At 41.8% G+C, this 20,823-nt stretch overlaps 1 protein-coding gene across 9 annotated transcripts in view; it reads right to left on the minus strand.

Moving 5' to 3' along the window:
* Positions 1 to 20,823, minus strand: part of LOC119479107 (rho GTPase-activating protein 23-like) — a 69,294-nt gene that overhangs the window by 6,461 nt on the left and 42,010 nt on the right. For 3 of the 9 annotated variants that reach the window (XM_037754351.1, XM_037754349.1, XM_037754343.1), the window contains exons 2-17: positions 16,563 to 16,754; positions 15,085 to 15,115; positions 14,712 to 14,807; positions 13,328 to 13,406; positions 13,169 to 13,229; positions 10,469 to 11,942; positions 7,608 to 7,772; positions 6,459 to 6,567; positions 6,047 to 6,086; positions 5,792 to 5,929; positions 4,380 to 4,688; positions 4,229 to 4,290; positions 3,777 to 3,883; positions 2,130 to 2,242; positions 1,152 to 1,304; positions 950 to 1,028 (exon numbers count right to left, since the gene is read on the minus strand). In XM_037754351.1, coding sequence (XP_037610279.1) covers positions 950 to 1,028; positions 1,152 to 1,304; positions 2,130 to 2,242; positions 3,777 to 3,883; positions 4,229 to 4,290; positions 4,380 to 4,688; positions 5,792 to 5,929; positions 6,047 to 6,086; positions 6,459 to 6,567; positions 7,608 to 7,772; positions 10,469 to 11,942; positions 13,169 to 13,229; positions 13,328 to 13,406; positions 14,712 to 14,807; positions 15,085 to 15,115; positions 16,563 to 16,754 — 3,208 coding nt within the window. The remainder of the gene's footprint in view (positions 1 to 949; positions 1,029 to 1,151; positions 1,305 to 2,129; positions 2,243 to 3,776; positions 3,884 to 4,228; positions 4,291 to 4,379; positions 4,689 to 5,791; positions 5,930 to 6,046; positions 6,087 to 6,458; positions 6,568 to 7,607; positions 7,773 to 10,468; positions 11,943 to 13,168; positions 13,230 to 13,327; positions 13,407 to 14,711; positions 14,808 to 15,084; positions 15,116 to 16,562; positions 16,755 to 20,823) is intronic. The other 6 variants (XM_037754346.1, XM_037754345.1, XM_037754347.1 and 3 more) reach the window with 6 other exon arrangements.

Here is a 20,823-nt window from a genome sequence, read left to right on the forward strand (position 1 = left end):
GACTAACATACAATAGCTGTGTTTCCATTCAATTGTCAAACGAATTTTAAAGAGGACCTATTATGGTTATTTTCAAGGTGCATATTTGTATTTTGGGTTTCTAGTAGAACATGTTTACATGCTTTAATATTCAAAAAACACTTTACTTTTCTCATACCGGCTGTGCTGCAGCACCTCTTTTCACCCTCTGTCTGAAAGGCCCTGTTTGAGCTCCTGCCCCACCCTCTCAAAAAGCCCAGTGTGCTCTGATTGGTCAGCTGGCCCACTCTGTTGTGATTGGTCAACCGAACCAAACTCTTCGGACTGCACTCCAGCTCCGCTCTAACTAGCTTTGTTTGAGGTTGCGCCAAACTAGCCGCTAGGCAGGTATTATGCAAATGTGTTACTTGGTGACATCACCACATTACAGAAGAAAAGGCGGGACTTCAAGCAAGGCGTTTCAGGCAGTTTGGAGTTCTTTTACATACACAAAAAATTTAATAACACACTAAAAGAAATGGGAAAACACAAAAGCATGTTTTGTGATGTTAACAGATTTCTAATAATAAATATATACATAAATGTACATAAAGCAGCTTATTTGCTCACTCCCATGTTGATAAGAGTATTAAGTACTTGACAAATCTCCCTTTAAGGTACATTTTGTACAGATGAAAGATGTCTGATTAATATGCGATTAACTATGGACAATCATCATTAAATATTTGAATTGATTGACAGCCCTAATAAAAGTATGTGAATGGAAACATGGCTCATTGAAAGGGCTATATTGCAAAAACTTAAATATTTCAGCATGTAATCGTATCATTTTCACATGCAAACAACAGGCAGAAATATTTTTGAAAATATAATTATTTGGATCCAAACTGGAAAAAGAATCTGCTTTTTTATTCTACATTATATGCATTCATTATGCTACACTTCACAATAAACAGATGACCGGACGCACCGTCAGTAAACAGCGGCTCGGGGAGCTTTCGGAAGAACGATTTGAGCAGGCTGCTGATTACATTCAGGTCCTGCCATCTCTGTGGAGACACAAAGGGTGAAGGTTTAGTATTTCTAGTGCAGCATTAAAACAATAACACACATAATCTAACTAAATGATTCTTAAAATCCTGCACGATGTAGACAGTGTGTATCCTGCACACCTCCTCAGCAGTGTTGATGTCCAGGCCCTTGTTGAGATGCTCCTGCAGGTTCGACACCATGGCGTTGTTCCCCGGCACCCGGTAGATACCGGTGTAATCCAAACCCGTCTCCTCCACCACACCGCAGCACATCTCCACAATCAGAGGGACAAACTGAAGAGATGGGAGGGAGAGAGGGAGGCACGGAGAAAAAAATAAACGGAAAATTGAAGGGAAACAGGAAGATGGAAGTGTGGTGAAAGAGAAGGAGGAAGAGGTGGAAGTAGATGGATTAGATTGAATAGGAATAGAGGGATGGAGCAATAAAAGGGGTGGTGAAAGAAAATGAGAAAGAGGCAAAGATTAAGTAGTAAATTACTTCAACTCCCCCATCATTCTACAAAAATGTTTAGATCGATACAGTTACTGTGATTAACTCCTGCTTCTGTTAACATTTCTCATATATTCACATCGCTCTGTGTCGTTGTAAATTCTACTTTAACTGATCCAACCGGATACAAGTCGAACCAATCGGATGCATTTTGATTAAAACAGGGAGATGAGGATTCTCCCCACTGCATTCTAACATTTTAAAGGGGACATATCATGCTCATTTTCAGGTTCATACTTGTATTGTGGGTTTCTACTACATCATGTTCATAATTTTTCTCATCCTGTCTGTCTGAATATACCTGTATTCACTCTCTGTCTGAAACGCTCCGTTTTAGTGCCTGTCTCTTTAATTTTTTCTGCTTCCGACACAAAGTTCAAAGTTCAAAATTACACAGTTTGAATAAATGAATAAAGAGTCCACTTTGACCTCTGTTCCACTTCTTCATTCAATATTTCTGAAATGTTAAGTATCAACTGTGTGGTTCGTGTTTTGTCTACATGAGTATTTTTAGACAGAAGTAGAATTCCTGTTATTTTTATGCTGTGAATCATGTTGTTGGTGTTGTTGTTCATTTTCTCATCCTAAACCCCAGAAGGCTTACTTACTTTATTGTTGACAGCAGGCTGACAGTCCTCCAGTCGCACGCCAAAAGCCTTCGGACTGCCCGTCTTCTTGGCCTTCTTCATGATGTTGATGCCCCACAGCGCCTTGTTGTCATCTGTGTGTACACACACACACACACACACACATGGTCACATATTTATATATGGTATTTATATCCACGTGGAAAAATAACTTGGTATGGACCAGGGTTATAATACTTTTGAATTTTTAATTAGGTTTTATTTAATTTTAGTTAGTTTTCAGAGTGCATTATATATTTAGCTTTATTTTTACAGTAGTTTTAGTTAGTTTTTGTTAGGGTCAGCTATAATGTCTCAGAAATATGTTGCTGTATACATAAAAATTACAGTCTGTTCAATTTCTGTGGTTCAACGTTACAAGAGCTGATGGAAATTCATGCTGTCTCCTTTTTTCAGTAGTGATATATTAGAGTTAAAAAACTAAAACTGAAGTGCATTACGTTCATTTTTATTTTATTGTTATTCGTTTTTTACCCAGACAATACAGTTTCAGTTTAGTTTTTATTTAGTTTCAGTTTACTAAAAATATTTTTCACTGCTTATTTTCATTTTAGCTTCAGTTTCAGTGAACTATAATAACCTTGGTATCGGACAAAGAACATCGACAGTTTAATATCACAAACTGGCCAATGTCAGATATTCAAGCGTACATGAAACCTGCCTTGGCGGAGGTCTGCGCTCTCTGAGTACTCTTTTAGTTTAAGACATAAACAGGATGAAGACCTGAAGACCCGCAGAGCCTTTTCTCTCTGTTAAACAACCTCATCCTGCATTAAAAAAGTACGCAGGTTACACAACCAAAGAGCCAAGCGTCAGAGAGAAGAAAACACTGAATTTCTCAAAAAAGAAGCCTATTAATTATGTATTGTTGTTAAAAAATAATAATAATACACAATACAGAAAATTGTATTAAAAGTCCCTAAAAATGACAGTAAAACTCATCTCTGATGTGATATTCACAGGAAATAATCTGCTCAAAATTCATCAAATTCACTCATTTTTACACAAACTTCCTGCAATTATTGCGTTCACTGTTTTGGTTAATTGTACAGTTTATCAGTTGTTCTGTACTGTTATTTTTTTGCATTGAATATAATATGAAATATCCATAAAATATGTCACTTAGTTAGGGGTCGTCAGTTTACTCAATGATAGAAAATGAAAAAGGTTGGGACCACTGCTCTAATCACTATATTTCATATCAAGACTCACTGCTTAAACTGTTAATGTTCAAAATGCCTTGTACACCAAACTATTTGACTAATGAAAATTGTGACCTTAAATAGGTGTGAGTTCACTTAACGAACTAACACAAACACAAAGCACAGCTGATGGGAATGACATTAGTTTTGCAGGTACTTGGTCATAAAACAAAGTACTGGTGGTACTAGAAGAAAATCAAGAAGATCACCAAAGTCCGTAGACTTCGTCCTCTGTGGATCTTGAAGTCTGCCTAAAATTTCATGGACATCCTCTAAATATTTGTTGAGATGTTTCCGTCTGGAAACCTGAGTATTGTGTGCCATCCTTAGAGCCACTCTGCTAGCATGGCTGAATGCTAAAGATCTGCTATCATTCTGTTGTATACTGGTGAACACAGGTACCTACCGGTTCTGGAGGCTCGGTTCACTGAGGTGTTGTCAGTCTTCGCCAGGAGGAAGGGAGGCATCATACGGTGGGCTCTGGGAGAGGAGTCGGGCTTACTACCTGTCAGACTGCACCGAGTCACAGAGATGAATACAGTTGAATATAAAGTAATAATACAAATAAAATTAAATCAGTTGTGATTAAAAGCAATTTTTTGAAGATGAGATTTATAGAGATTTCAGTTAATAAGAAGGTCTTTCAGGTCTTAATACCTTTGTAAAAATTCCTCATTTATGTAAAACAAAAAAAAAAAGGATGTCCTTTTATTCTTGGTTTTTGGAAACTTGCATTCAGAGTGATTGTCTGTGACAGGCTTACAGCCCAGAGCTGCAGTGACTCCTAATTACACAAAGGATAAGGGACAGTAGAGAACAAGCAAAGGCTTTCTGCTAAATATAATCCAGCGTGCTGACCTGTGTTTTCTGTAGTCATTCAGCTTCTTGTTGATGAGAGCTTGTCTTGAGAAACCAATCTCCTAGAGCAAATGGAGGTTACAGATGAGTTCAGTTATGTGCGCGTTTTTGTGCGAATTCCATCGGATTAATTTTGGTATGAAGATCTAACCTCGTTGTCGGTCTTGCTGTTCTCCCTGATGACCCTGATCCAGGCCAGCATGTCGTCCCTGTCCTCGGCCTGAAGCAGGTACTCGCAGAAGTCCTGCGTGGTCAGCCTCAAGGTGTGCTTGCGCTTGGTTTCGCTGTAGGCGATGTCGATCAGGCAGCCGCGGATGCTGATTGGAGGGTGTTCTTCCTGGCTGGTCCCCGCACCAGCCCCGTGAAGGACGGCCTCTCGCTTGTCCTTGTAGAGGAAGAGCGAATGGGAACGGAACACGGAGAAGACGCGTTTCCACGGCCGCATGCCGCCTCCTACTTTCTACAATGAGGAAATATAGAAACATCACTCGTCCCATCGTAGCTTAGCAACCGTAACTAGCTATGGCAGGCCTATCAACACTGAATTTCTCCACATCCAGCAGTGTGCATTAGGGGTGTAAGAAAATATCGATACACTTGATATTTGACAAATCTCCCTTTAAGGTACATTTTGAACAAATTAAAAATGTGTGATTAATTTGCGATTATATATTGTAATCAATTGACAGCCCTACTAAGAATGTTTTGAGAAGAAAAAGTTATAATTTTTCTATGATGGTAGTTTCTTACAGTAGTTTATTCTTGGGATCTCTTAAATAGGTTGGTAGGATGAGAGTTAAAGGTCCCATATCATGCTCATTTTCAGGTTCATACTTGTATTTTGTGTTTCTACTAGAACATGTTTACATGCTGTAATGTTCAAAAAAGTCTTTATTTTCCTCATACTGTCCATCTGAATATACCTGTATTCACCCTCTGTCTGAAACGCTCAGTTTTAGCGCATTTTGACGGAATTGCAACAGAATTGCGTTGCTAGGCAACAGCTTGGGTCCATGTGTACTTCCTGTCAGCTGATGACATTCACATACACTGCAACCAGGAATAAACTGGGACACATTTAGAATTTTTACGTTTAAAATTGTGTCAAGGGTCTAAATATTGTATATTCGTGACATCACGAATGGGCAGAAATCCTGACAGCTTGTTTCAAATGCAGAGTTTCTGAATAGGGCTGTGTGTATTTCCCTGTGGATTGAGTGTTTCGATACTTTCAAAGTGTTTATATAGGACTTAAGCCTGCTTTTATAATAAAAAAAACATGAAAATCTCACTTTTCCATAATATGGGACCTTTAAAGCTGCTGGGACAGTTCAGCCGGTAAAATCGACAGCTGCTGACTGGAGATGAGAAACCTGCTTTCGACTACTTCTGTCTTAAAAAAACTACTATGATTTTTTTAAGTGGTAAACCAGTCACTATTATGATAGTAAGATGCATATGTGCTCTAGTCGAATGGAAAGCGTGACAGGTGCAGTAACAGTAACTTAGTAAGGGGGGGCGGGGTTTAAGGAAGGGACTGTGTGTACAAGCAGTGTGTCGTACCTTTCCCTTCTCTGTGAGGATCTGTTTGTAGTGCAGCCAGCCCTCCTTGCGAACATCGCTAAAGGTGATGGTTCCCAGTTCGGAGGTGGAGTGGCGTTTGGACCGCGCCTCCTCCTGGGCTCGCAGGCTCTCCAGAGACTAAAACATAATATATAGGGTTATTATGGGCTGCAGATGAGACCGTGTTTGATTGGTTGCTGGAAAATGAATAAAATTGAAATATAAAAAAAACACACAACTGTGTTGAACACTCACCCCGTCAGTGAAAAAGCTCTTGACTCTTTTTGGTAGTTTGCTGTGGAACAGAGAGCACAATGCTATCAAGTTATCACCAACAAATTACATACATATTTAACCCTGAGACCTGCGGGATTGTGGGCGATCCCAGCTGACTTTACTGTCTATCAGAGGTTGTAGCAGGTTCAGTTGTAGTGCTACAGTGAAGGTACAGATATCATATGAAACTAGAAAATCTAAGGAATCCATGGTAAACATTGCCATGCTAGCACATGACGATAAATAACTTGTTAAAGGCCCCTTTAAATGATGTTTGTCATTGAAGTTTTGGGGTGCATACTGTATAGGCTACTGGTACAATCATTTCTGGGACTATATAGACCCATTTTAGTAAATAATGCAGCTTTTAAAGTGTCCTCTGAGTACTTACGAGAAGACGCGGCCTTCTTCCCTGAAGGTGTTGAGACCCTCGTCACAGGACTTTGATCTCTCAGTGGTGATGGCCAGCAAGTAAGAGGAGCGGCGGCCTTTAATACTGCCTGAAGAGAGAAAAGACAAGTCAGAGAGAGGGAAAGAGGAGGACGAGGAGGAGGAGACAAGTAGGACTTGTGAAATGACAAAAAGATGAGTGATTGAAGTGATTTGTTGTTTCACACTGTGACTGTAACATTAGCCAGGTGTTAGGGGTTAAACATATGTACTACAAATTAAAGGAATACAATGACATTTGGATCTTTAGTTCCCAGTTTTGGATACGTTTTAGCCTACGATGCTAACAGCATACAGCATTTTATGTTTTTAAACTACATTTTAGTCTCGCCTTTTTTCGTCAACAATATTGCATGTTTGATATCAGGTGCCGTCTCGTCATTGTCTCATCTTAGTCGTGGAAAAAAAAGGTCGTTGATGAACATATTTTGTCATAGTTTTTGTTAACGAAATTAACAGCATTATACACTAATGAATATATTCATAGTTATGAATATTATATTCCATTTCTGCTTAGAGATCCCCCGAAATCCTACACACTGGCCCTTTAATAATACATTCACTTTAAAGTCATTTCACTTTTGGACTGCTATGGCTCCCAACAACAACAACAACAACAAAGCATTCTGAATTTGCACCACTGACTGGTGCGTAGTAGTATTTTACAGACATCTGCACTACCAAACTGATGAAAAGACATGCGTGGATCTCAAGAAAACAATCAAACAGTGGTTTGAATGAGTGCTTGTGGAACGAGCAGCTCCTCCCATGTCTCATGTGTGCCAAAGTCAGAGATTTTCAAATTCCACACATAGTGTCTTTGAGTATTTCCTTATCAACTGATCCATTCTAGGGAATTCTTCTTCTTGTAAATGTCACTGTACTTCTTTAAGATGAGTCTGAGGCTAGACAAATATATCAGTGTGCCAAAATAAAAGCGTTACATAACTGCTTGTCATTTTGATTCAAGAACATTGGCAGTGATGTTTTGGCAATGTCAGCTCAGACATACTGGAGAAACATACTGTATATATTGGTCTAGCCCTTTGTGAAGCCTTTCAGTATTTTAGAGTGGGCGAGTGAGACTCACTGAAGTCCTGAGCACGTAGTCGGACAAAGGGGGAGACGGAGGACAGGGTGGGGGAGACAGAGGTGGTAGTGGGGGAGGCCATAGTGGAGGCCTGGGAACTGGACACAACAGAGTGGGCTGGTACATAGCAGGCCTGTAGGTCAGTGCTAGGACTGATGGGGTCATCTGCAAGTCATCATCACAGGTGAGCAACAAGGGATGAGAGATGATTAAACACACATTGACAGGACGAGACAAACACAGAGTCTCCTCAGATGGTTAGAACATCTCTCTGAGGCGGACCTACTCTGGAGGCAGAAATAACCTCACAGTCTTTCACATTATAGCTACCTGACAAACCTAAACGGCAAATACAGGATCCCCTTTTTAAAGCATGATACTGTACAGTAAAGTAATTGGCATTGGAGAGATGACTATGGAGGATGGAATCTGTCATAATAATAATAAAAAATAAATGACTCAATAAATTAATTAATAATGCTATTAAATATACCAAAATAATATTACAAATAAATACAGGCATTAATTAACTGATCAAATGTGACATAAATTGTTATTTTTGTTTTAATTTGCTTTTATTTATCTTTGTATTAATTCCATTAATTATCTACTCTTTACTACTATTTTCTTTATAGTAGGGCTGTCAATCGATTCAAATATTTAAGCGCATGTATGTCCATAGTTAACCGCGATTAATCACAAATTAATTGCAAATTTTTTATCTAATTTAAAGAAATTAGTGGCGTTAAAACAAATTGCCGTTAATGCATTATTCTCGCATTAACTTTGACAGCCCTACTTTATTTATTTCTTTTTATATCATTTATCTATTGAGTCGGTGCAGTAGTTAGCACTTTCGCCTTAGAGCAAGTTTGCATGTTCTCCCTGTGTTAGCGTGGGGTTTCTCCGGGTACTCAGGTTTCCTCCCGCAGTCCAAAGACATGCAGGTTAGGTTCATTGTTGACTCTTAAAGTCCTGTAGGTGTGAATGTGAGCGTGAATGGTTGTCTGTCTCTCTGTGTCAGCCTTGTGATAGTCTGGTGTCCTGTCCAGGGTGTACCCCGCCTTCACCCAATGTCAGCTGGGATCGGCTCCAGCCTCCCCGCGACCCTGAATAGGATAAACTGCTACAGATAATGGATGGATGGATGGATCTATTGAGTCATTTATCTATTTATTTCATAATGAGTGTGGGTGTGCATCTGTCTGTCTGTCTGTTCACAAGCTAATCTCTCATACTGCTGGACCCATCTGCTTAATCTTTTTTGTGCTCATTTATGACTGTATGCTCCAGGACCTCTCGTGGTTGCAAAGATTACAGCAGTGGTGCTGCAGACATACCTGACAGAGATGTGCCCTCTATTGAGTGGACATTCCTAGTTTTCTCCCCCCCAGTACCTAATATTTACTTTGATTACTTTGTTCTTTTCAAGCTCTCAAGTGTAACTTTCCATTCGTTAGAGGGCGTATGTGCTACTTTTTCTTTTCTTTTTGTTGTCTTGCTTTCAAGTTAACAACAATTACTAATTATTGAGATTCATCCCCAGATAATTACAGGCTGGTATTCAGTTTGAACTTGTAAGGTAGGCTAGGCCATCTAACTGACATTAGTAACAGTATCAGCCAGACTGCATTATCAGGTCTCAACAGTTCTCCTCTCATACTCCTTACCGTTTCACTCTACAGTTATGTTATCTGGCCTGCTGACTGAACCTGTAAGATTATTTCTGACTTCAGAGCAGCTCTGTTTCTAAGAAATGTTTCCAGAACCAAAACTCTCCAAACATTTGGACATGTAAAGATTCAAAAACACGCTGGAATATTCATCAACACAGATGTAAACATACAGAAATGTTGAAAAGGATAGAAACACACAGAAAGAAGGAAAGGAGCACTACTAAAGGCTCACATACATTAAGTGGAATATATCGTAGAGCTCTGTAGCAACAGACAACATAATAACCATTCCAAATAGATAAAAATGTACCTGATTTTATCAAAATTAGGAATTAATAACAGTGAGTTAGTGTAATCTCATCTTCAGAACCACGTTTTTGAATTTTACACCACTTGTAACGAGGGCTGTCAAAGTTACCGCGATAATAACATGTTAACGCAAATTAATTTTAACGCAACTAATTTCTTGAACGCATTAACGCAACTTGCGATTTTTAGATTGAAGCAGGCTCAGTTTTAAAGCTAGAGTGAAGATACCATATCATATGATACCAACCATGTCATACTAGCTTGTCGCAAAGGAGGATAAATAACGCTCCAAACTTGCGCTAAATTTTGGCGAGGAAAAATTGGCCTCTGACCTCAATATATGCGAATGAAAATGGGTTCTATGGGTACCCACGAGTCTCCCCTTTACAGACATGTCCACTTTATGATAATCACATGCAGTTTGGGGCAAGTCATAGTCAAGTCAGCACACTGACACACTGACAGCTGTTGTTGCCTGTTGGGCTGCAGTTTGACATGTTATGATTTGAGCATATTTTTTATGCTAAATGCAGTACCTGTGAGGGTTTCTGGACAATATTTGTCATTGTTTTCTGTTGTTAATTGATTTTCAATAATAAATATATACATACGTTTGCATAAAGAAAACATATTTGCCCACTCCCATGTTGATAAGAGTATTAAATACTATAGTACATTTTGAACAAATAAAAAATGGTTAATTTTAATTTAAATAAATTGTAATTAAATATATGAATCAATTGACAGCCCTGCTTGTAACATAATAAATGTAAAATGACATTACACTCACTGGATTATCAGGACATTTTTTGAGGTTAATTTTGTTATAGTGTGACATCCTGTGACAGCTGTTGCTACAGAGAAAAGGTCACTAACCTATGAAGGGAATAGAGGACAGGGAGTTGTATGCATGCTGTGCCAGGCTACCATTAGCCCTGCGGTTGGGGCCGGGCCCCCCAGAGACAGGAGAGGGGGTCCCTCGCGGAGGTTCCAAACCAGGCGACTCGGGCGACTCCACAGGCGTGGCGTAGTGAGGATGTCGAGCGGCCTGAACGGGGGTTCGGCGGCCGGACGGCGGCTTCTGCCTCAGGACCACCTCTTGATGCAGGGAGATGGGGGAGGCGTCCTCCTGACCCCTGTCCTCGCCCAGCCGGGCTCTCTCCTCCTCTGACGCAGACATGGCGGGGGTAGACTGGGGCCTGGGTGCCACCACCCTGTCCTCGCTGCCGTCTGCAGGGCTGCCTCTGCTGCCGGGGCTCCAGTTGAGGTGAGGGCCGCTGTAGCTGGGCTCTCTGAAGGAGTGGGCCTGCTGGAGGAGGTGGCCAGCTTTGCGGGAGAAAGAAGGGCTGTAGCTTTTGTAGCCCACCAGCTCTTCTTCTTCTTTTACTCGCCTTGTTTGGGGTTCAGCTACCTGCTGACCCGACTGCCTGCCACTAGGAGGCACTGTGGAGGAGGCTGTGATGGGGTATATCACTGTGGTTTTGTGCTGATGACCTGCTGAGACTTTCTGCTCCTTCTGCTCTCTGAGTTTGGCCATTTGGGAGCCGTGTGGTGAGTCTTCGTAGTGCGGTGACACCAGCGCGGAGGCTTGTGCCAGTGTTTCCACAGAACGCCCGTAGTTGTGCTCGTACTCGGCGTAGGCTGCCAGGAGGCTCTCTGAGCATGACCTGCTCCCTGGTCCTGATACACCGCCCCAGCCCCCTAGCCAATAGGAATCATGGGAAGCAGCAGCTGCCTGGTGGTGGCACAGGAGGGTTTCTCTTCTGCGTTGCTCCGCAGAGGTCGTGGAAGCAGGTGTAGGCCCGGGGCCGAGAGCCAACCCCAGCCCCAGCTCCGCTAAACAGTCCTGAGATATACTGCGGTGGCGGGGGGACATGCTCTCTGCGGCCTCAGCCTGGCTGTAGTACCAGTCCGACAGAGCCTGGTGGCAGAGAGTGTCGGCGCGAGTGCGGGCAGAGGCCTGCAGGCTGCTCTTCCGCGGCGGAGGCAGAGTAGCAGAGGCGATGGCAGCATTGTGGTTAGCAAAGTGAAAGTCCAGTACGCTGATGGCCGAAGAGGAGCGGCCTCTGTGCCGCCCCGGCGGGGCAATGTGGTCGGCGGAATCCTCGGGACCCCCGGGCCAGCCGGAGGTCGGGGTAGAAGCAGCAGGGGGGCGGTTGTCCAGAGGAGAGGCGGCGGGGCCGGGACGGCACTGCCAGTTGTCCAGGGGACTGTGGAGGTTGTGACTGGGCTGCGGGGAGGTCGGGCTGGGCTTGCTGGGAGGGTAACAGAGAGGCGGCGGCACAGGGAGGTTCTGGGCCACGCCTGAATATGGCTCATTGCCTTTCAGGTAGGCATCCTGGGAGTACGCCTGAGGAATCAGAGGGGTTATGACACGATGTAAAACATGACAGATAAAAAGAACAGAGATGGAAGGAGCAGCGAGAGGGCAAAGTGAGGCAGATGCAACGTGCACCATGCAGCAATATTTCTGTCTTTTGACCTATACAAGCTAAATCCTTATTAAACAACCAACACTGGAACTTTATTTTTCCTTTTGTAAATTTGGGCCAGTTTATTACTGTATTGTAATTACGGCTGTCAAAACTAGAAGATCTAAGGAAAATCTAAGGAATCCATTGGTACCATCCATGTCATACTAGCCTGCCGCAAAGGAGGTTAAATAACGTTCCAAACTGTACATTTTGGCGAGGAAAAACTGTTGTGGCCATTTTCAAAGGGGCCCCTTGACCTCTGACCTCCAGATATGTGAATGAAAATGGGTTCTCTGGGTACCCACGAGTCTCCCCTTTACAGACATGCCCACTTTATGATAATCACATACAGTTTGGGGCAAGTAATAGTCAAGTCAGCACACTGACACACTGACAGCTGATGTTGCCTGTTGGGCTGCAGTTTGTCATGTTATGATTTGAACATATTTTTTATGCTAAATGCAGTACCTGTGAGGGTTTCTGGACAATATTTGTCATTGTTTTGTGTTGTTAAATGATTTACAATAATAAATATATACATACATTTGCATAAAGTAGCATATTTGCCCACTCCCATATTGATAAGAGTATTAAATACTTATGCAAATCTCCCTTTAAGGTACATTTTGAACAGATAAAAAAATGTGTGATTCATTTGCTATTAAATATTATAATTGACTGACAGCCCTACTTATCATTAATATTATTTTTTATTTATTTCAATAGACAATAATATTCATTTATTTTATTCTATTCTGCATTAATTGATTTCATCTTCCACTTCATTGTATTTCTAAATGTTTTAATGATAATAAAATAAATAAGGAAGAAAATCCATGTTTTTAATATTTTGACTCTCATGTTGGTTGTTTCGTGCATTCTTTTATACCCATCTGCCCATTGATAACGGCACAATCCTTGCTGCCCATGCACCATTCCAAATTGCCGAAGTTAAACTTGAATAAGTGGCTACGTGAATTAAAACAGAAAGACACAACCCCCTGCTGTTCTTCAAACAGCCTAGCTAGCTGCTGTGACATATAACACAGTAACGAGGTGAAAAGAAGGAAAGAAGAGAAAATAGAAGAAGGATAATACTCACACTTACCAACTGCAACACATCCTCATCTTTGGGCATAATAGAGAGCTCCAGAATGTTTTCACTACGACAAAAAAAAAGATCCAAATATATGAACAAGATCAATAAGGCGTCAGACGGAGCATAAAATGAGATTCATAAACCTCCTCGTAAAACTCCTACCTGTTTTGGATGAGTGTGATCACCTGAGAGTAGGTTTTACCCAGAATGCTCTCCCCATTCACCTTCACCAGCCTGTCCCCTTGAGCACACACACACATTCAGAAGAAGAAGGGTGAAATAGGTGTTGCATGCTTAAGAAGTAGGGCGGCACAAAAAAGCCTAATGCTGCGTTCACACTAAGAGCAAAGCAAATCTTCGTCTCGCTTTACTTGCGCGAGTTGGACCGCCGGGGTCATTTGAGTTCATTCGCGTTACTCGCTCTGGAACGCGCCAGAGAGCAACAACAACTTTTCTTTCCGCCATTTCTTCCATCAACCATGGAAGAAATAACCACTGTTGCTGCTTTGCACATGTTGTGGAAGTCCCAGATATGTCGGAAAACCAAACGCCGTCTTGTCTGGGTTCATAACATCACCCGGTGGCGAACTATATTCACATACTGTATCTAGGAAGCCACACGTCGCTTACTGCGGTATGAACCCAAATTAAACACATTGTGCTGTAATTTAATTATAATAAACAGATCAAAATGATGCTGAAATAACTACATAATGCCGAATTGTAAAAAGTCTGAATTCCTGCTTTGTCAGGTCTGTCCGCAAGATGACAAGCAAACAACTTTTTTAAATTGCTTGAGTTCGGATAGATCAGTGCCAGGCTATGCAGCTGCTCCATCAACACTCAAGATAAAGTCATCAAGGCATAAATACGGCAGTGACGTTGTTGTTTCTACCATAGATAATCTGTGGTTTATACACATCCATTTATACAGAGTTTGGTCGGGTCTCTGTACAGATATGATGTACTATCGTAGCTCTGGGTTCCTGCAAACGGCCACAATCCCCCATCTCTGATTCAACGACATCAGGACGTCAGCGACGACAGCAGGAGAATGCCAACGCCGATAGGCTTTCGCGACACAGCTTGATGCGAATTTCTCGCTCCAGTTGAAAAATTTCAACTGCGAATAGGTGAATGGAGCAAATGTTGAGTGTTCGCGTCGCGCCATTCGCGTCGCTTGGCGCAAATTCGCATCTAGTCGCCTCTTTGCATTGACTTTGTATTGTAATTACTTCATGCGAAAAGTTTGCTTCGCGCTTGGTGTGAATGCGCCATAGTAGTGACATCACAAGGTCCTGGAGTACATCTGTACATCACTGCAGAAAGGTGAGAAGTTACACAACTGGAGGTCAGCAAAAACAAGATTTCAGGGGTGTTAAATTACTCTTTTTTTAGCAATAAGAGGGCAGCCTGTATGAGGCCTGAGAGAAGAAAGTCAGGGTAAAAAAAAAAGTCAGGAAAGTACTTGTTGCTGTACGTTAAGTTTATTGCTGTCAGAGTCATCTTATCTCTATGGCATGTCTTTCATATGTGTGTCTTCTACCTGTACACAGTCCGGCTTGTTGCGCGGGGCCATTGTCTTTGACATTCTTCACAAAGATGGTGTCCATTGGCTCCAAACGAGACCGCTGACCTCCTGCTTTAAAAAACAAACACACACATACAGATTATGTGCTTACGCATGCATTTCCTGTACTGAAAATATCAGCAAAACACACAAAGTCGAATCAGCTCCACCCACACATGGAAACATTTAGCCCTACACACATCTTGATGATTTGTGCATTATAAAACAGAACACAATAGATCCTCCTGAGTCCTGAAGGCATGTAGAGACACTTGATACTGATTCATCAGAGCTGGATGTCTAAACATTGGCTGATAGTGTGTTGCTGGTAAAGCCAGCAGAAACTCACCTTTTCCAGTTGCATTTCCGTTCTCTTCATCCTTTGGGAGACACAGAGAGCAGGTGTTAGAGGAGAGGAGGACCACAGGGGGGCGCTGCTCAGCTCACATTCAACCCCAGGTCTGACTCCAGCTGACTGGGCGGTTTGGACTGTTGCTCAGCTGTCTGACTGATTTACAATTTGACTGAGTGTCTGACTGTCTCACTGACTGACATATGGACTGTCTGTCTGTCTGTCTGTCTGTCTGTCTGACTGACTGGCAGGCCTGCTGGCTGGGTCTAACTGGAGGCTTTGATGCTTCGCTGAGTTAGCTCATTCCTGACCTGGACACACAAAAGGGCTCTGCACACAGACTGAGGTATGCTGCTACACAACACCGACCTCTCTCCAGGCCAGAAGGACGTCACCGTACTGTCTACACTACTACACTACCCATCAGAGAGTGTAGCTGTAGGGTCTGTATCACATTAGAAGAAATGGTCCGAATGACTTGTGGGTTAAATGCACCTTTGAAAGCGCTCACGAGTACATAATCGAGCCTGTCTGGTGTCGACTCTGGTTCTCCTGATCAGCTTTTTGACGTAGCAGCATGGAATTATTTTTATTAGGGCTGTCAAAGTTAACATGATAATAACGTGTTAACGCAAATTCCTTTTAACGCCACTAATTTCTTTAACGCATTAATACGACTTGTAATTTTTAGTGTGTAGCTAACCACTGCACCACCATGCCGAACTGAAAAGGTTTCAGTAGCCTTTAATCTGATCCTCAAAGTGGTTTGAGTTCATACGTTAATTCCTACTGGGGAAAAATTAGATCCCTCCAGGGGCTGGGCTCTGAAATCCAGGGAGTACACCATCTTGACACTGACTGGTGTCTGAACACACATCACTCTGGCTCGACCTTATTAATCTGTCTGTGTCGGTTTTGGGGGGCAAAAATGTTGAACAGTTCCTGTCATGAGGGAAATGTGGTGTTATAGGATAAAACCAAAAGTGCTTTTTGCTTGCTAATTAGCAATAAACACAAAGTCCGGTTGAGGCTGATGGGTGCCAGGTCAAAAGGTCACCAAAGTCATTATGAATCATCCATGGGAACCGTGATTATCTGCACAAAATGTCATGACAATCCGTCCAATATTTGCTGATCAGTCATGTGAGTTAAATGTTCTCTAAGTCAGAATTTATTTGGTGAAGGCGTTTCCATATTCCATTTATTGCATCAACTCTTTTTCAATTGAGTTGGAGAAAGTTTTAGCAATTTTTGCCGTTTCCATACAACTTTTCTAATGCGATACTTCAAAATAGGAATAAAAACACGTGTATTGAAACACGGCTACTGACTTACATTCATGTGAACAAGAGGATGCAGATTTTATAAAAGCAATTAGTTGCCCTAATCATAAGATTGTATCAAATGACTGAAATTAGTCGAATTCAACTAAAAAAAAATGAACACATTTGTGTTCCAGGCTGAAGCCGGCTAACCTTGAGGCTGTGGAGGGAGGACTCTGGTGGGTAGACGATGAAGTGGCGCAGAGTGAAGCCGAATCCCTGCGAGTTCTTTGGGACATAAATGGTCCGCGGGCCCTGCCACGACACGCCCTCCACCTCGCCCGACGACAGCGGCCGGCGCCTGTTCTCGTTGGACGACACCATGCCATCTCTCCGTCCTTTAGCCTAATAGAGAAGACAAGAAAATGTTTAGATCAACAACGCGTAGCTTCCTCTTAGTAGGACATGAAAACTGACAAAACTTTACCATGTGAATCTTAAAGTAGTGTGTAAAGTGCGTGCTACTAAACCATAGTTGAATGTATTTAAGGGAAGAGTGGTTGGGTGGACGTGGCCGTACAGTATGTGGCCCATTCACTGAGGACTCTGCCCAGATCTGACCGGGGCAGAATTATCACCAATGGCAGGAATTTCTCAGAGACTTCCTCCCTCTAAAGAGGAAGCTCTATTTTCAACAACAACCCCACCTATAATCACATTTATTACCTCCAGCCAACAATGGAAGAGTTAAAAATATATATGGTCTATAAATACCAGTTATGGAACAACAGGAAATGATTAGGGCTCATAAACATAGATCTGGAAACACAGACCAGATGAGCAGTAGACAAAGAGAGCCCGCTGACAGTTCTATAGGCTACAGGAGGTGAGAATGAAGCCAGTGATTCAGGTACCAACGCACAGTGGATTCTCCAACACTGAGCACCATTCAGTTGCTAATCCACATGTTTAACCTTGATAAATGTATATATATACAGTAGATCAAGCATGCCTGGAAACTACAGTATAGTTATGTACATAACTTTTATCTTGATCATTAGACAGGGCGATTAAACAAAAGAATATTCAACAACACTTAAAGCGCACATTCATTATTCACAAAAAACACTAAAACAACAGGAAGTGTGTTTCTTAAGACAGGAAGTGGATGGCCGTGATGTGGGAAATCCTTCGCCTCTAAGGATATTTCCCAAGAGCAGGAGAGAGACGCACACTTTCCACAGAGGGAAGCCAATCAGTTTAGATTAACACCACCTAAATTCATAATTTCAATATGTTATTTCCATGGACGAGGAAAGTTCAATCAGTGTTAGTGAACCTGAGCTACTCTCTCTCTCTCAAAGCCAGAAACCAGAGAAGTCTCAAACTTGTGATGTCGTCTTGTATAAAGTTGGAGCTGCTCCATATACAATGAATGGGAGACTTAACTTTTGACATTTTGTGGACCCACAGAATGTTTGTTTTCATTTTTTATACCCAAATGATCTTTATTCTATTGTAATATTGTCAGTTGTAGAACAGGAAATGGACCCGTATACTCATCTCCCAATAGATCTTCCTCAATAGAGTGCTGGAAATGAGTTAGCATTTTAGCACTTCCTGTTCCCTCGTCTGGAATTCAATGGGTTTTCTGAATGGGTTTTTAGTTATGTGCCTGAAATAAGGTCTGTGGTTAACACAAGCTGTGGAGATTTTAACGTTTTGTTCTACGACATAAAATACATCAGTAAATACCCCCACTCGTGAAGCTCCCCTTTAATATTTCCATAATACAAGTAACAATAATTTATATGAACTCTTATCAAATCACTGACAAGCCAGACCTTGTCTTAATATCAGTGAATGGACAGAGTCTTGGTTGATTTGTAGCTGATAATAAACCTGCGTAATGTGCTGAAAGAACACTTCAGACTGACTCTTTCAAACTTTTTAAACGACCCACTCTTATAGCCTTACATAACAAATATTATCCAAACAGAATGAAATAACCTCAGTTGATTCCTGCCCACTGACATTTCTCTGTGTGTGTGTGTGTGTGTGTGTGTGTGTGTGTGTGTCTGTGTTGGAGAGTTGTGTTGTGCGAAGCCTCAGAGCATGAAGTCATCATATCTGTGTGTGCATGTGTGTGTGTGTGTGTGTGAGAGAGATAGTTGGGTACACTGTTGTGTCAGATTCCTCATCATCCGACATCTCTGCAGGTGACAATTCACACATGAGTGAATGTAAACATAGAGGTGAGAGATGCTGTACATGCTTACCTCTCTCTCTTACTCACCCACCCACTCACAGTGTGAAATGCCGACATGCCAGAGTGTGTTTTATAGAACGCTCTCTCTGTAAACACATCTCTTTTACAGAACTAACACTGACATCATCCTTATCTGAGTCCCTTTAATACAATATGCTGTTGCTTGGTTCATTAAATTCCTTTGTTTGTAACTTTTCTTAAAGTCTTGAAATAAGAGACAACAGAACAAAACAGAACATATCAAACATTGGTGTACATTCGCGATTAATCGTACGATTGTCCATAGTTAATTTGATTATCTGTTCAAAATGTACCTTAAAGGAAGATTTGTCAAGTATTTAATACTCTTATCAACATGGGAGTGGACAAATATGCTTGCTTTATGTAAATATATGTATATATTTATGATTGGAAATCAATCAACAACACAAAACAATGACAAATATTGTCCAGAAACCCTCACAGGTACTGCATTTAGCATAACAAATATGCTCAAATCATAACATGGCAAACTGCAGCCCAACAGGCAACAACAGCTGTCAGTGTGTCAGTGTGCTGACTTGACTATGACTTGCCCCAAACTGCATGTGATTATCATAAAGTGGGCATGTCTGTAAAGGGGAGACTCATGGGTACCCATAGAACACATTTTCATTCACATATCTTGAGGTCAGAGGTCAAGGGACCCCTTTGAAAATGGCCATGACAGTTTTTCTTCGCCAAAATCTTGCATAACTTTAGAGCATTATTCAACCTAGGAACTTAGGAACCAAACCTTCCTGTCTGCTAATCCAGAGCTTCCTCTCTCCACAGATTTTATACAGAAACATTATAGCATGACATTAAAGGAACAAGGTGATGCTGCACACAGCTTTTCTAATACGATACTTCAAAATGCAATTCAAAATGCGTTAATGGAAACTACTATCGGCTACTATCACAGTCAGAATGTTGGTCACACTGGTATTGTGGATGAAATTCATTAAATGTTGCAAACAGTACACCACCAATCCCAAAAGAAACTTAAAACTAAATGTATAATTGAAGTTATAATACTATTTAATGTATTTCTCCCTCCGACCCTAGATGAGAGTCCTTACCTGATCCTGAGCACTGGGCCCTGATTGTGCAGCTCTTTTTAGCACAACGAGGGGCTTGTTGTGCTGACTCAAATATAGCTCTTCATTATCATGGGGCCACGCACTCAATTTACTCTCCGTTCTGTCTGCTGCACTTGTCATTTCAGTTTTGGGATTTGAAATTGCAGACCTTTATTGTTGAGCGTTGAAACGATTCAGTTCATCTGACATTCAGACCACAGCGGAATGAGCTGAACTGCATACACAGATCACATAATACAAAGTGACAGATACACACACTCCATACCGGCATGTAAACATAGGAGCAGTGTGTGTGTGTTGGAGACTGTATGGTGCTCGATGCATACTTGAACAGATGATGTAAAAAAGCACAACCACACACACCCACAATATTCCATATAAAGCTCCACGACTCTGTGTGCGTAGTGAGGACATCAGCCTCAACTCCCTTCCCCTCTGCTAGTCAACAGGCCCCCTCAGTGCTACATTACATAACACCTAAAAGGAGGCACGCAGGCATAACACACACACCCTCGAATGAATCAACCCCCACGTGCTGAATCTCCCTCCAAAACTGGAGATGATGACGGGCTGGTAATGGGCAGCCCTTGCCCTGTCACAGGTTAAAGTCACTGCCTAAGATTGATGATAGCAGTGACATCAACTTTGGCCCCCGTGTGATAAAACCAGGACACCCACATGGTGGAAAAGGACGGTGGATGGTCAATAACGGTGTCCTTCTCTTGCACTGAGAGCAGACAGGAAAGGTTAAAGCAAAGATGGCGGAAGAAGCATCCCGGAGGAAATACACCTGTCCACAGTCATCAGATCAGATAGGAGACGAGGACCCTTCACAACAATGACAGCCACGGCTGTTTTTAGAGCTACTACGTACACGGATGGACCACAGACAAAGTCAAAAGCTGGTCCAGTACTGGACTGATACCACAGAGCAGCCAATTGGAAATAGATAGTTTTAGTACAAGATATTATTTCTAGATAATTCAAATTTAAAGCTGCTTGGTTGCAATCTGCAACCACACCACTAAATGCAGCCAAATCCTACACACTGTCCCTTTAAGCACAGAGTTGTTTAGCATCTTTC

This window comes from Sebastes umbrosus, chromosome 20, assembly GCF_015220745.1.
Source record: "Sebastes umbrosus isolate fSebUmb1 chromosome 20, fSebUmb1.pri, whole genome shotgun sequence".
Classification (NCBI taxonomy): Eukaryota; Metazoa; Chordata; class Actinopteri; order Perciformes; family Sebastidae; genus Sebastes; species Sebastes umbrosus.